This window comes from Schistocerca piceifrons, chromosome 3 (assembly GCF_021461385.2).
Source record: "Schistocerca piceifrons isolate TAMUIC-IGC-003096 chromosome 3, iqSchPice1.1, whole genome shotgun sequence".
NCBI lineage: Eukaryota > Metazoa > Arthropoda > Insecta > Orthoptera > Acrididae > Schistocerca > Schistocerca piceifrons.
In genome coordinates, this window is record NC_060140.1 from 96,574,784 (window position 1) to 96,589,912 (window position 15,129).

The 15,129-nt window shown below is 41.8% G+C and overlaps 1 protein-coding gene across 4 annotated transcripts in view; it reads left to right on the plus strand.

The window, feature by feature from the left end:
• LOC124790156 (solute carrier family 2, facilitated glucose transporter member 1-like) overlaps positions 1 to 3,263 on the plus strand; it is a 69,964-nt gene extending 66,701 nt beyond the window's left edge. For all 4 annotated transcript variants that reach the window (XM_047257750.1, XM_047257751.1, XM_047257748.1 and 1 more), the window contains exons 7-11: positions 225 to 427; positions 585 to 797; positions 877 to 979; positions 1,659 to 1,827; positions 1,954 to 3,263. In XM_047257750.1, the coding sequence (XP_047113706.1) occupies positions 225 to 427; positions 585 to 797; positions 877 to 979; positions 1,659 to 1,827; positions 1,954 to 2,329 (1,064 nt within the window). In that variant the 3' untranslated portion in view covers positions 2,330 to 3,263. The remainder of the gene's footprint in view (positions 1 to 224; positions 428 to 584; positions 798 to 876; positions 980 to 1,658; positions 1,828 to 1,953) is intronic.
• Positions 3,264 to 15,129: the final 11,866 nt, after the last annotated feature.

The window sequence follows — 15,129 nt, forward strand, 5'->3', positions numbered from 1 at the left end:
ATTTAACAGTAAAATAAAGTAAATAAATATATTGCTGCCTTTGCTGTAATAATATCGTGGCCAGACATAGAGTAAGAATAGCGTTCAACTAAAAATTTGTTATATTGGGGAAAAAAGAAGGAAATCTACAGATGGAACATGTCAATGGCAATGGTAACAAAAGTACATTGTGCAGATGTTTTGAAGGAAGTATGGCTTTTCCTACTGACTTGCCTTTGTTGCAGAGCTGTGCAGACTGCGTGGAACTTCACCAGAAGCTGTGGAAGGTGAAATGCAAGAACTGCGACAGGGTCGTGCTGCCGTTCAGGGAACTGCGGAAGTAAAAGAATGGGGTGCAGGCAAGGTGCTTACTTCACCATCTCTCATGCTGCCATTACTTCTAGTTTGTTCCATGCAGTTTGGACAACAGTGCAGTGGAATAAATGCTGTGAGTATCTAGACACACACAATTCTGAATGTAGGACTTACAGTTTTAATGTTTGTATATCATTAGCAGCAGTTTAATTTGTACAAGATTTTGCAAGTACTGTCTTCATTTGTAATTCTTTTCAGATGGTATATTTGACACTTCTTTTCCTCCATAGGTATTCTACTACTCAGTTACCATATTCAAAAGTGCTGGGCTGTCAACAGATGCTAGTCAGTTTGCAACAATTGGTGCAGGAGGTGTGAATCTTTTGGTCACAATTTTGGCTATCCCTTTGCTGAACAGATTCGGCCGTCGTTATTTGGTACTGCTTAGCTGCTGGACTGCAACACTCTGTCTAGTGGTTCTCTGTGTCTCAATTACGTACATTGTAAGTTGTGGACTTTATTACCGTATTTATATTACTGTCATAACTGTTGAAGATTTCATTATGCCTTTTCACTTTACAGACCTCTACTTCTTGGATGCCTTATTTCTGCATATTTGCTGTCCTTTCGTACGTTTTCTGTTATGGACTTGGTTTGGGACCCATTCCCTATTTTATTGGTTCAGGTAAGGGTACTGACAAATTATAAATTAACTAGGATTAAAGCGAGCTGCCTAATACATTTATTTTAAGGACACATTATTTCATTAGCTTTTATGAGAAAAGCAAATTGAAAACTTAAAAATTTGTTGATTGGATATTGAAGCATTGAAAACTGGGGCAGGTAGTCATAACTTATTTTCATCATCCCAAGGCCTGAAAGTACAAGCTGAGCAAAAAAGAGAGAAACTTCCAAAAATCTCTGCATTGTTTGTATTGTCAAAAATCTTTTTTGTAATGCATGAAGAATAGTGTAAGGATCTCTTTACCACGTCCCTGTTTATGTAATTTAGCCAGTATCGTAAGATGTAGCCTGTGTCAAACAAGGGTAAATCCAGCATGGAATAACGACAATATTATGTAAAGGATAGATCGCTACTCACAGTATAGCGGAGATGTTAGACAGGCACAACAAAAGACGGCTAAACACGAAAGCGTTTGGCCAGGAGCTCTTATGAAACACACACATGCACAAAAACACATCCTCTGGCTGCCCGGGTGAGGAGTCTTCTCAACATCTCTGCTATACAATGAGTAGCAACTTATTCTTTACATAATATTGATGTATCCATTGTCTTTTGAGTTGAAGTCGGTAAAGGCAATGTGTATATTCACTTGATAGAAACATAACTGCTTTTGTTACAGAGCTGTTTGAGACCGGACCACGGCCAATAGCTATGGCATTTGGCAGCATGTCAAACTGGGCAGGGAACTTCATAATTGGAATGACTTTCCCATGGCTACAGAGTGTGATTGGTCAGTTTTCATTCCTGCTATTTGCAGTGGCAACTGCTCTCTTATCCGCATTCTTAAAGTAAGTACTTTCAACTGTATTCTTTCTAATAGTTCTATTGTTAGTAATATGTCTGTGTATTTGAAGTAAAAACTGTTACACCGAGGAATCTGCAATATTTCAATGTATCTGTCTGCTTTATTCTAGGTTCTATTTTCCAGAAACAAAGGGCACGAGGATTTCAGACATTGCAGATATGCTCAAATATGGATTCAGAAGCAAAATATATTCTGCACCTGCTTTCTCTGGCTCGGTGGGAAATCTTGAAACAGCAGTAGCGAAATCTGAGCTGTATTCGAATGTTGGACAGCTACACAATGCAGGAAATGAACCCCTCGTCCTTGTCCTTCCTCAGAATGATGATGTGAAGATACCAATAGCTCCTAGCCATCACAGCCTCCCCCTAACTCCCAGTCACCACACATTGCCCCGCGTCATGCCCAGTATTCCAGAGAAGCTGTCTGATATGGCACATGAGGGGCTGCAGATGCCAGACACAGAAGAACATAATGACCAACTGTAGATTATTTCTCACTTCATCTGAATACAAAAAGATAAAAAGCAATTGTGATAATAGGTTAAGACACTGTAACTTCGTGGTTACAGGGTGCTCTCTGGTTTCTCCTGTTCTCGAAATACTCCAACTTTATACTTCGCTGCATTAATATACCTCAGAACAAAATGAGCACTGTCACTAGAGCACCAAGCTTAGAATAAGATCATCTACTTAATTTAATGTAATTCATCAATCATGAAGTTTATTTGCATTTAAAAATGTGTACTGTTTCAAATATTGATCAGTATTTCTTTCTTATGGTATATTCTGTATAGAGTGATTCTGAGAGAGTATTTTAGTAATTGTAGAAGTGTACATGTATTTATTTGATGATATGGATTTATTGAATAAGTGATAGTTCCATTAAAATTACAATAATTTATCATTTTATATGCCATAATTTTTTTTTGTAACTATTAACTCATTATGCTATGAACTGAATTATATAGTATGCAGTTTGACCATTGTGAGAAACTTCATCTTGAGTTCAAATTTTATTGTAATGACCAGAAAAGAGAGCAGATATATCTTAAGATTACTGATGTTTTAATCAGTGTAGTTTCAGCTTAAGGCACACTGTACAACAACAATTTGGGTCGGTAGTAATTCCTTTTGCATTGAAGTAGCAATGCGTTGTTACTCTACTCATCTATGGTAAACCTAAGATCTTAGATACTGAAACAGCAGTAACTATATCAGTGGCTATCAGTGTCTCAGTGTTAAAAGAAATTTTGAACTTAGTTAGTGATTAAACTGTTCGTATTTTGTCACAGAGAATTACATCCCACAATAAATTGTGTTGGTACAGTGGGAAAAGTGTGTATTTGGTAATAGAAAAGTGACTGAAGTGATTGTGCTGTGGTACTAATTTTACACTGCAAATAAATTTTTTATATTTGTATCAATGTGTTGCTTCTTTTTATGCACAACAGTGTTGTAGGGAAATAAATTTTTGTGAGTGATTTTAAAGATCAGAATGTGTTACTACTGTTGGGGGTTTGTATGGTTATTCGGCTTTACTGTAACTGAAAGAACAAGCCGTGAGACTTGAGTTCTGTAAACATATTACCTCCTGTTGTAGTTTCAGTAGAAGCGGGAAGTTCATAAGAAAATATAAATACGACAGCATTGTTATTGTGGAACTCTGTGGTAGATTTCTGTGTTACACTGTTTGACACTGGAATTCTTATGTGGAAGAAAGACTTACTACTTCTGTGAATTGAGGTGAATGTAATCTGATAGATAGAGGGTCACATCACATAAATGAAAGAATCAAAAAATAGTGAATTATTGACCTGCAGGGAAAAGATCAATAGACATACAAAAAAGAGGAAGCAGTTACATCAAATAGAAATTAACACTCGACAGTAGACATGCTGAAGAAGAGCATGTAATAGGCAGATGCCTAATACTTAAAGAAAGTACATTATCTGGTAGAGTAGCCCTTTTTTTCTTCTTTTTATATATAAATAAGGAAAGAAAATTACCTCTTCCACTTCAGGCATTAACCCCTATCACCCATACTACCCCCAAAAACCTATCTAACTTAAAAAAAAAAAAAAAAAAGCTAGTGCCACTGCCACTTTCATCCTAAATCTAACTGGGACGGCTGTTCGCCACCACTTCAGGTTCCGCCAACGAAACAAAAATTAAATATGCCTCTGAACTTTTTATAAAAAAAAATAATAAAAGGAGAAAGGAAAGGGTATAATACTATATTATATTTTATTTGTTGTTCATTTTGTTCTTAGTTTGTTCTTGTGTATTTATCTGGATTTGAAAGCAGGTCTCCTGCCCACTTTTTTTTATCTTTTTTTTTTATTTATATAGATATCAATGTGCGAACAGTCATAGTTAATCAAGCCTGGAAAACCAAAACAGAATGAAGACACCATCGAAGATATTAAACATAAATAACATGAAAAGAAAGCTACCATGTTGTAGTTAGGCTTCCCAGCGACTGCGCCCACTGATAAAGATTGTTCAATATATGCTCGTTTGGAGTTCGTTCTGACCTCATCTGACACTGCCTGGAACATTCCAGCTGCATGGCGGGCTGTGAAAGGCACTCCATAGGTAGTTTGCGAAGCATTGTCGATATCTGGTATGCCCGAAAATAGCATGATGTCTTTCTTGCAAATAGAGCCAGAAGTCAAGGAAATTCTTGTGTCCGTCACGACAGAGGTAATGGACCGCATGTCCACGTATCCAGGTGACAGAGTTGGTTCGAGTCTTGGGGTAAAATGTCTCGTCTGAAAACAATAACGTGCATGCAGATATATGCTCTGGCCTAACTCGCAAGAGATAAGCCAGCATCTGCCGCACTAGGTGCCAAACCGGTTCCGCCTCTCCACAGCTGAGGTGATGCTTGTCAGAACCTACTGTACTACAACCCACACAATTGGGAGATTCTGCCATGTGGATATTGTAGAGACGTTCTTGCATCACCAGCTTCCCATTAACAACTACGTACCATTGGGAAACAACATCGGAATCGAGCATGGCATCGTTTAGTCTTCCACACCACGCGCCACCGTACGTAAGGATATTTTTGTTCGACCACATTTAGGGGGCGTCGTAGCATGTCGTGATATAGGTGTTGAGTCGTGGCCATTTGTGGTGTCGTGAGCGCTACACTGCAATAACTTTGTTCTAAATAGAAACGTCCTATATAAAAGATGTCCTGTAGTGGCACCGGCGCTCTTAGTGAAGCAGGTCGTAGTGCTGTCAGCAGCAGGCTCGTAGGACAACGGCGCAGCAGACATAAATGTGAGCTAACATAGAGGGCAATGGCCCTATCATGGACGTTAACTAGGCCGAGACTGCCTTTTTCCTTGGGGAGGGTAAGAGATACGTAGCTGATCTTCAGTAACATACCAGCGGTGACGAAGTATCCCAGCACTGCCATAATGCTACAAGCCAAGGGTTTCGGAATGGGAAGCATTTGGGCGACATGTGGTATCCGGGACGCAAGGTATACATTGGCATAATACGCCCACTGAATGATGTTGAGGGATCGCAAGCGCTGATTTGCAATTCCGGCCCTAATTAGGTGAAGAAGGCGTCGATAACTGAGCGTCGTCGCGCGTCGCATGTCGTTCATGAAATCTAAGCCCAAGCAGCGGAGAGTATCATTGAAGCGTCAGGGGGCAAAGTGTTCCTGCGGTAGCCCAATCCCGATGCTCAAGGCAACAGACTTGTCAACATTGATCTACCAGAAGCTGTACCGTAGGTTGCAATCCAGTACAACGCCATGGCCATATCGTCAGCTCCTCGTATGACGATCATCAAATCATCCGCGTATGCGGTGCAGTGATAGATGGAGCCGCCAAACTGTATCCCAGTGAGCCTGTCTCGGAGACCACACAACAAAGGTTCTAAGGCCAATGCAAATAACAATGTTGATAATGGACATCCCTGTCGTACTGATCGGTGGATCGGCATGGGTGCTGTCAGTCTTCCATTAACAAGAACTCGAGAAGTAGCCCCATGCAGAAGGCGTATCAACACTGTGATAAAGGGGCCAGGATATTCCATGGGCCATAGAATGGCCGTGAGGAAAGTGTGGCCCACACGGTCGAAAGCCTGGCTAAAGTCGATAGACGCCAGGGCTGCCGGCAAACGTCTCACCCGTGCAAGGGAGATGAGATCTCTGTAACGACATAACGCAGTTCTGATGTTGTTGGGGCCCCCCAAGGACATCTGATCGCTGGACAGGATTTGCAATAGTGTGCCGCGAAGACTTTCTGATAGCAGCCTCGAAAAGATCTTGAAGTCGCTGTTCAATAATGTTAAGGGGCGATAATCGCGGACATGATTCCGTCCCTTCGGCTTATAGATGGGGACAATCAGTCCTTCCAAGAATGGTGCAGGCAATGGTATACCCGGGGACATCAATTCCTGACAAATTTCAACCCAACACGGTATCAACAGTTGTTTAAATGCTCGATAGAACTCTAATGGTAATCCATCGATTCCTGGTGATTTATGGGGAGCACATTTACCAATGGTGTCGAGCACTTCCTCTTCTGTCACTTCCCCAGTAAAGTCGGTACCATGTCTGTTGGAACTGTACCGTGGACATGTGCTGAAACGGTGTCTACTGTCGCCATATCAGGGAGCACTGCTGAATAAAGTTGAGCGTAATGCCCATAGAAGGCTTCTGCTATATCTGCTTGTTCTGCCACGTATCGTCCTTCGTCCGTTATCATGTCGGTTACCAGTGCCCTATGGCGCCTCCTGCGTTCTAGGAGCACGTGATGCATAGATGGCCTTTCTGATTGTATTATGTCTGGAGCACGTGACTGTATAACAGCGCCTTGTAAATGATGCCGTGCTAAAGAGACGAGCTGCACTTTCGCGCAATTGACTATAATCTGCCGGTCAGGTGAGCCTCCATAACAAGATATTCCCGTAGGACGGTGTAATAAAAGTTTTCCATGCTCCTCCTCCATGCCGCCGCTTCCCGGCCGTAAGCCATGAAGGTGCGCCTAAGAGCAGGCTTCGCACATTCAATCCACCAACTGAGGGTCGATCGGTAATGACCACGACGCTGTAAGGACGCGTTCCACGACTCTTTGATAGCACCTTTACATGCCGGCTCGTCCAGATGGGTGATGTTCAGTTTCCAGGGGGGCCTACTGCGCCACACACACGCAGGTTGGTGGGCAATGGTGCAAATATAGGCTGTGTGGTCGGTGAATGCAGTGGGCCAGAGCTCTGCTGCTCTCGTCGCCGTCGAAAGGCTGCTTGTGACGTAAATCCTGTCTAACCGACTTGATGAATGACTTGTATAATGGGTGTAACCAGGAGCTGGGCCATGGATGTGGTGCCATGTGTCAATCAGGTGGAGGTCACGCACTAGCATTTCCAATTCCATACACGGGACGTGATGTGGCTGCTGATCAGACGGAGATAATGTACAGTTAAAATCTCCTCCGATCACCATATCGTCTATGCAGCCCATAAATAGACGCGTAATATCTTCCGAAAAAAAGCGGGCCCGATCTCTCCATCTCCCTGATCCTGAAGGGGCAATTACATTGATGAGTCCTACACCGTTGACAGTTACTGCCATGGCTCTTGCACTCAGTAAGTACAGTACGTCCGTAGCTGCCAAACCGTCCCGTAGCAGAACAGCCACACCACAATCGGTAGAAGAAGCGTGGGAGATGTGGGCGGTATATCCATAGAAGTGTGGGGAACTAGCGACACATACTTCCTGTAAGAGGGCCACGCCGACGTCCGGCGCATCAAGCATGTGTTGTAGCGTTGTCAGTTTGTGTGGTGCCCTTATGGCGTTGATATTGATTGTGGCAAGGCGAAAGGTGTGCTGCCTAGCCTCTTCACCTAGGGTAGACGCCATGGCAATCAAAGCTAACCGCAAGAGATGCCGGACCCACCAAACCCGTTACAAATTATGAGTCTTTCACGCTAGGAGTGGCATCCCCAATGCCGCCCCCTCCCCTGTCACCCGTGCCCTCTTCAGGAAGTTCCTCAACATCGTCCGACCACAGTGGCTGCAACATGATGCTGTGTAGCTGATCAGCACCTAAATCTCTCTCACGTATGTCGTCTTTGGTAGAGGTAGACGGGGCGCCATCCATCGACGTGACCTGCTGCATCTGTGGTGCAAGAAGTAACTGGGCACTCGTAGTATGGGCAAGTGAACCGTCTACACCACTTAGATCCTCAGCAGGTGCAGCATCCATGCCGTCTGATGAGATGTCACCTTCTTGACCGGCCGTGTGTAGGAGGCAATCGTCAGAAGGGGTCCACCGACGTTGCTTCCGTCGTCGAGGCGAACGTTGCTTTCGAACGTGGACGTCCGTATCCAAATGTGGGAGGCAATCCAGCATCTTATCACCTTCCGCTAGGAAAGCCGCGGTCGGGACAATGTTCGCGTCCACGTCCATTGCATTCTGAATGTTATGTTGCGTCTGGAGTCCATGGGACTGTTGCTGCTGTTGTTGCTGTGGAGGGGGCGACATGTGGGTTGGCATCGGGGGTCCTTCCTCTTCCTCCCTTGGTACGTCCGACGACGATGGGTGTGTCTGATTGCCCTTTTCGTCCTAAACTATGGTGCGCATCGTCGTCTGAGCGTACGTGAGGGGCAGGATTGTCGTCCCCATCGGGGAAACGGAGTCTCCCTCTGGTCTCTGCATAATTCGACGTTGTAAGCAGCTCAATCAAACATGGCCTTCCTGCCCACATCCGGAACAGGTACGCGGTTGACTGCCGTACATGATGATTGCACGACAGCCACCGATGTTCAAATAGGACGGCACATGTTTCTTGAGCTCAAGTTTAATTTGGCGCACACCATTGTAGACCTTATACGTCGAGAAAGTTTGCCACTTTTGTGCAATGTGGCTGATAACATTGCCGTATGGTCGGAAGGCGTCCTTGACAACTTCCTCTGGGACCTGGAAGGGGAGCTCAAAAACCCTTACAGTCCTTAGGCCCATGCCTGCATGATCCACTGTCACGGCACCGATATGCCCGTCAGAATGTTTGAATCTGAGAGAGTTCGAGTATTTAGACACCACTGTCGCGCAGACCTCTGCACTAATCATTTTAACATAAACCACGCTCGCTGTAATAGAAAAATGTATTCCGACGACAGTCGCCGGATCTAAACGTAGATCGTCGCGTATGAACTGTTCTATTTCATAGGCTCGAGGACGCGCATGATCTGGTTGGAAAGTAATTTTGATCGGATCGTGGTGCCATGTATGTGCCATAGTCACACTGAACTTGGAACAAATACAACTTGCGCCGCAAGAAGGTAAACACAAGCAAGCGATCACGGTCGTGCACGGCGGGGCGCAGCGGACGTCCTCGCCCCACCGCAGCCGAAAGCAGACTGATGGATCAGTTTGGTCAAGGAATCACTTACATTCCCCAAACTGTGCACTGATCTAGTTGTAAGTACGAACTGCTTTCTGCTAGGTCATGCACACCTTAGTTTTTTTGTCCATTGGCAGATTTATTTTGTATGAGAGTGCTTTGGCATTTTATTTCTTTCACAACATTATCATCCAAAACAGTGATTTAACGTAACCTGTTCTTAAGTATGACATCGAACGCCATGGAGCTTAGAATTAAATGAAATCTCTGCATACACTGTGTGCTTTGCAACTTGACCGTAATTCACTCACTTCGTAGACATGAAGTTGGAAAGCATACTACTTGTTTGCCCATACATACACACATACTTAGCAAATCCATTAGTAACTTTACTACAAGCGTTTGTCACCATAACGGAATGTAGGGATATGAAAAGGTGAAACAGATTTCCAAAAGAGCAATTAAACTTTGTGTACTGAAGACAATGTACAGTCACAAAAAAAAAATTGTAAATGAAAGGATTCAGACACACATTTGTGATTTGACAGTGACATGAAGTACAGGGTGGCACAAACAAAAGTAGCCTGTCACTATAAATGAAATTCAGAAACAAAGTGCTGAAATGGACTTACCATTTCTTTACAATGAAAAAGAGTGAAAATTAAGTTTATAGAAAATGTTGAGAGACCCCTCTGTTTGCAAACAGTTCATTTCTCGGTAGAGGCATTATATATTTGTTCCAGGCATATGTTGGACGTGTGGCTTGTTACCCTGTCTTGCTGGCAGAAGCAGTATTGTCTTTCATATTCCGTGAGTTGAGCTCAAAATGTTTCAAAAGTTCCCATATTTGCAACTGTGTTGAGAGTAGCGTCAACAAAAACTGACCAATGATGCAGATTCCCGTTACATTGCACCAAATGCCAATTTTTTCATCGTGAAGTGGTTGCTGACACAAAGTGTTAGGGGTCTCCTTTGTCCAGTACCTTGTGTCCTGTGAATTCATGTGACTGGAGACATGAAACTGTGCTTTATCACTCACGATGTAATGAAAAGGGTCAAACAAGCCATCGTCGATGATGTTCAAAAGCCACGTGCAATTATCTACATGTTTCATCCTCCCACAATTGCTGCACAACCGTCACACAATATGGCTTCAGATTAAGACTTTTCAATATCCGATGGCAACTCCTACAGGGTGGAGCACGAAATGTGTTACCACTTTGTTTTTGAATATAAACTTTATTGTCAATACAAACTGAAAGGAATATATACTACAATGAAGAGCTGTCCATGGAGATTTGTTCTAACTCAGCACATGCTCAATATGTCCACCATTTCGTTTCCTAACTTCCTTCCAACGAACACTGAAGTTAGTGATTACCCTACGGTACATGTCTTTCACTGCAAGCTTGAAGAATAAGTCTTCTGAGGTCCATTAAATCACGTGGACGTTTTGGGAAAATTCTTTCCTTTAGGTACCCCCAAAGAAAAAAGTCACATGGATTGATGTCTGGACTATTGGGGAGCCAATTTTGTCAGTCATTGAAGCAACCTGGAAACCTGAGTGAAACGATCCGCATGTTGAAATGCTCGTGTACAAACTCTAATACAGTGTTTGCAGTATGTGGCCTTGCTCCATCTTGTGTGTTGAAGGGCAAGGCAGTAGCAAGAAGCTGTGGATTGAAGCTATTGTGAAGCATGCTCAAATAACGCTCGCTGTTCACAGTTTCTTCAAAGAAAAAGTGTTCAATAAGTCCATGACTAGAAATTGTTGCCCACGCTGTAATCCTCGGAGCATAATGTTGTTGTTCATGAAGCGTTTGTGGGTTTTCAGTGGCCCAAACCCGTACATTTTGTTTGTTAAACACACCGTCTAAATGAAAATCCTCCTCGTCTGAAAACCAAATGTTGTTGAGAGTTTCTTCCCTATCCTCTGCCCACTGAGCGAACAGTAGTCTCTGCTGCTTGTGTTCTTCAGTGAGCTTCGGTTCACAGGTCATCTTGTATGGGTACATATGGAGCTCACTTTTAAGAATGCATTGAACGGAGTGTCTGGATGTTCCCAGTTGCACTGCTGCCTTTCTGCACGATTTCCCGGGACTTCTCTGTACAGTAACTCGTACTGCTTCAATATTCTCTGGCGAACAAACAGGCTTAGGCCGAGGTCACTTCACTTCCAATACTGTTCCTTCCTGTACAAATTTATCGTACAACCTTCTTGCAAGGGACCCATCGTGTGTTAAACTGTTGTCAAAAATGCCTCCGAGTCACAACAAGGCTTTTCATTTCATGAAAAAGTAACACAATTGTCGATCGTTGCTGTGTCGTCAGTCTTCCATTGTCAGCCATTCCTGCTTACTTGTCTCCTAGCGGCAGTATTGTGAACTACATGTCATTTCATAACTCATTTGTTTTTCCAAGCTCTGCTGGTACTGCTGTAGAGATCCCAGCGGGATATCTAACATGCGTCGTAAATTGTGAAAGAAACAATTGGTAACACATTTCATGCACCACCCTGTACTTACGTGCGCCTTTCGGGCCAATTTACATGCAGACTTCTTTGGGCTCTGAATAATTCTTTGGCAGATGTCTGCAATAACTTCCGATGTGTGAATTGAAGGAATTCTTTGTTTTACGTTTTGCATGGATCTGTAGGTGTGCCTGTTTTTATACAGACACACTGTATTGCTCTCTTTGATGGTAGTCCTATATCCAGATACTTGACCTCCAAAGATTTTATGACTTCCCATTATTGAATCTTTTTGACATATGCTTCCACCATTTCCATTCATTTCTCTATCAAGAAAGTCATTTTGCAGACTGCAAAGAGAAACATCTAATGTCACTGATGAAATAAACTGAAATACTGATGTAATAATGTTAACAATAAATCATTACGTAAAACAGTCAATTGTTGCAACTGTTACTCTGTTTCAGAGGTGGAAATACTGCATTCACATTCAAAGGGGAGGTGGCTACTTTTTAACTGCACCACCCTGTAGCAAGTTGGGAGTTGCTGTGCTTTGTTGGCCCAATTTCCAAATGTTGTATCCCACTGTGTTATTTTCTGATGAATGTCCAATATATCGCAGTTCATGCAGGAGGTTTTATGGTTCAAGGAAAATCCCGATTACGTGCAAGAGTTGGAAAGGAACTCGCCACATGTTATGATATGGGTGGAAATGTCATCATGATATTCGTAGGGACCTTATCATTTTGAAAGATGCGTGAATGGAATTTATTATTTGGATATGTTCCAAACATGATTAATTTGTCAGCTCAAAAATAAGAGAATAATCGATCATGTATGGTTACTGCAGTCTAGAGCTCCAGCCATTCCTGTGCACAAGTTCCATGATGATCAATTTCGATGCTTTGGAAGTATCTGTAGTGCCACTAAAATGGGTGTAAGAGTAAGGAAGAATTGCACAAAATGTGGTGAGGAAGCCTTTCAAAGCATGAGTCCTGAGATGTGTAGCAAGACTGCAATGACAATATGTAGACCTATAGATCTCTTAAGGCACAATGGTGCATATACAGGTCTGCTGGATACATATTTTTTCTATGTAAGAAATGAAATGTGTTGTGTTGACCTATGAGTAGGGTGACTTCTCTGACACATTGTACATGTATACAAAGACAGTGATCACATCGAAGGGCTTAAAATGTATGAATCAATCTATCCTGACAAATTACAGCAGTTTATTGGATAATGACTTAAAATTGGCACTTGTCTTTCATGGGTAACAGTAATGGCTGACAAGGAGCATACCCAGGTGTAAATAAACAATCTTGATAAAACTTGGCCGGTATATAGAGGGGTCAAAGTAATTCAATGCATGATATTGTTTTTGCCCCAATTTAACTTTTAAGGGGTTGAAACATACCCCTAAAAATAATATGGCACATTAGGTTTGGAGAGAATACACTCAAAACCACGAAACATAATGAACTCTGGTAAGAATTTGAAATTTTACAAAATACCCAACCACCATTAATCAATTTTGCAAAATGAAAATATTTTTACAACAAATTATGGAAACTTTCATGCCACCTCTGAACATGTGTAATAAATGGTTTATGAGATGCTATTCATTGGAAAATAAGTTGTACATAATGTGCTATTGGAGTATTTTCAACATTACTAATTAAAATATCTAAACATTCATAATATAATAATTATAATAATAATAATAAATATACACACTATAATAATAATAATAAATATACACACTAGGCAGAGATCAGAACCAACCAACACACAGAAGAAACCCACAAAACCGGCATGGCAACACAGGCTACAGATCAGAATAGAAAAACTGAGAAAAGACATCGGACAGCTAACACAATTTTTAAGAAATGAAATATCAGACAAAAAACGAAAAAGGTTTGGTAAAATCTCACAGCAAGAAGCGATAGAGCAATTAGATGAAAAGAAGCAGAAATTACAAGCATTGGCCAAACGACTTAGAAGATACAATAAAAGTGAAAGTAGAAGGAAACAAAACCAAACATTCAACACAAACCAAAAGAAATTTTACCAGACAATAGATAACACACACATTAAAATAGACAATCCACCAAACATAGCAGACATGGAACACTTTTGCAGCAACATATGGTCAAACCCGGTACAACATAATAGACATGCACGGTGGATACAAGCAGGAACAGACACATACAAGATGATACCACAAATGCCTGAAGTGATAATTTTGCAACATGAAGTCACCCAAGCAATTAATTCTACGCACAATTGGAAAGCCCCTGGAAATGATAAAATAGCAAATTTCTGGCTAAAGAAGTTCACCTCAACACATTCACATCCAACTAAATTATTTAACATATTTAAAAACAAAGATGATGTGACTTACCATACGAAAGCGCTGGCAGGTCGATAGAAACACATACATACACACAAAATTCAAGCTTTCGCAACAAACTGTTGCCTCATCAGGAAAGAGGGAAGGAGAGGGAAAGACGAAAGGATGTGGGTTTTAAGGGAGAGGGTAAGGAGTCATTCCAATCCCGGGAGCGGAAAGACTCGCACACACACACACATATCCATCCGCACATACACAGACACTGCGGATGGATATGTGTGTGTGTGCGAGTGTATACCTGTCCTTTTTTCCCCCTAAGGTAAGTCTTTCTGCTCCCGGGATTGGAATGACTCCTTACCCTCTCCCTTAAAACCCACATACTTTCATCTTTCCCTCTCCTTCCCTCTTTCCTGATGAGGCAACAGTTTGAATTTTGTGTGTATGTATGTGTTTGTTTGTGTTTCTATCGACCTGCCAGTGCTTTCGTATGGTAAGTCACATCATCTTTGTTTTTAAATATATTTTTCCCACGTGGAATGTTTCCCTATTATATTCATATCATTAATTTGACCCCATAAATTATTTAACAATTACATTGCAGACCCATACACATTCCCTGATACACTTACACATGGAATAACTTATCTGAAACCTAAAGATCAAGCAGACACAGCAAACCCAGCAAAATATCGCCCCATAACATGCCTACCAACAATATACAAAATATTAACTTCAGTCATTACACAGAAATTAATGACACATACAACACAGAACAAAATTATAAATGAAGAACAAAAAGGCTGCTGCAAAGGAGCAGGAGGATATAAAGAGCAACTGATAATAGATACAGAGGTGACATGTCAAGCTAAAACTAAACAAAGGTCGCTGCACTACACATACATTGATTACCAAAAAGCTTTTGATAGTGTACCCCACTCATGGTTGCTACAGATATTGGAAATATACAAGGTAGATCCTAAGTTGATACAGTTCCTAAACATAGTAATGACAAATTGGAAAACCACAATAATAGCAAAACAAATTCAAATAATATCACGTCACAGCCAATACAGATTAAATGTGGAATATACCAAG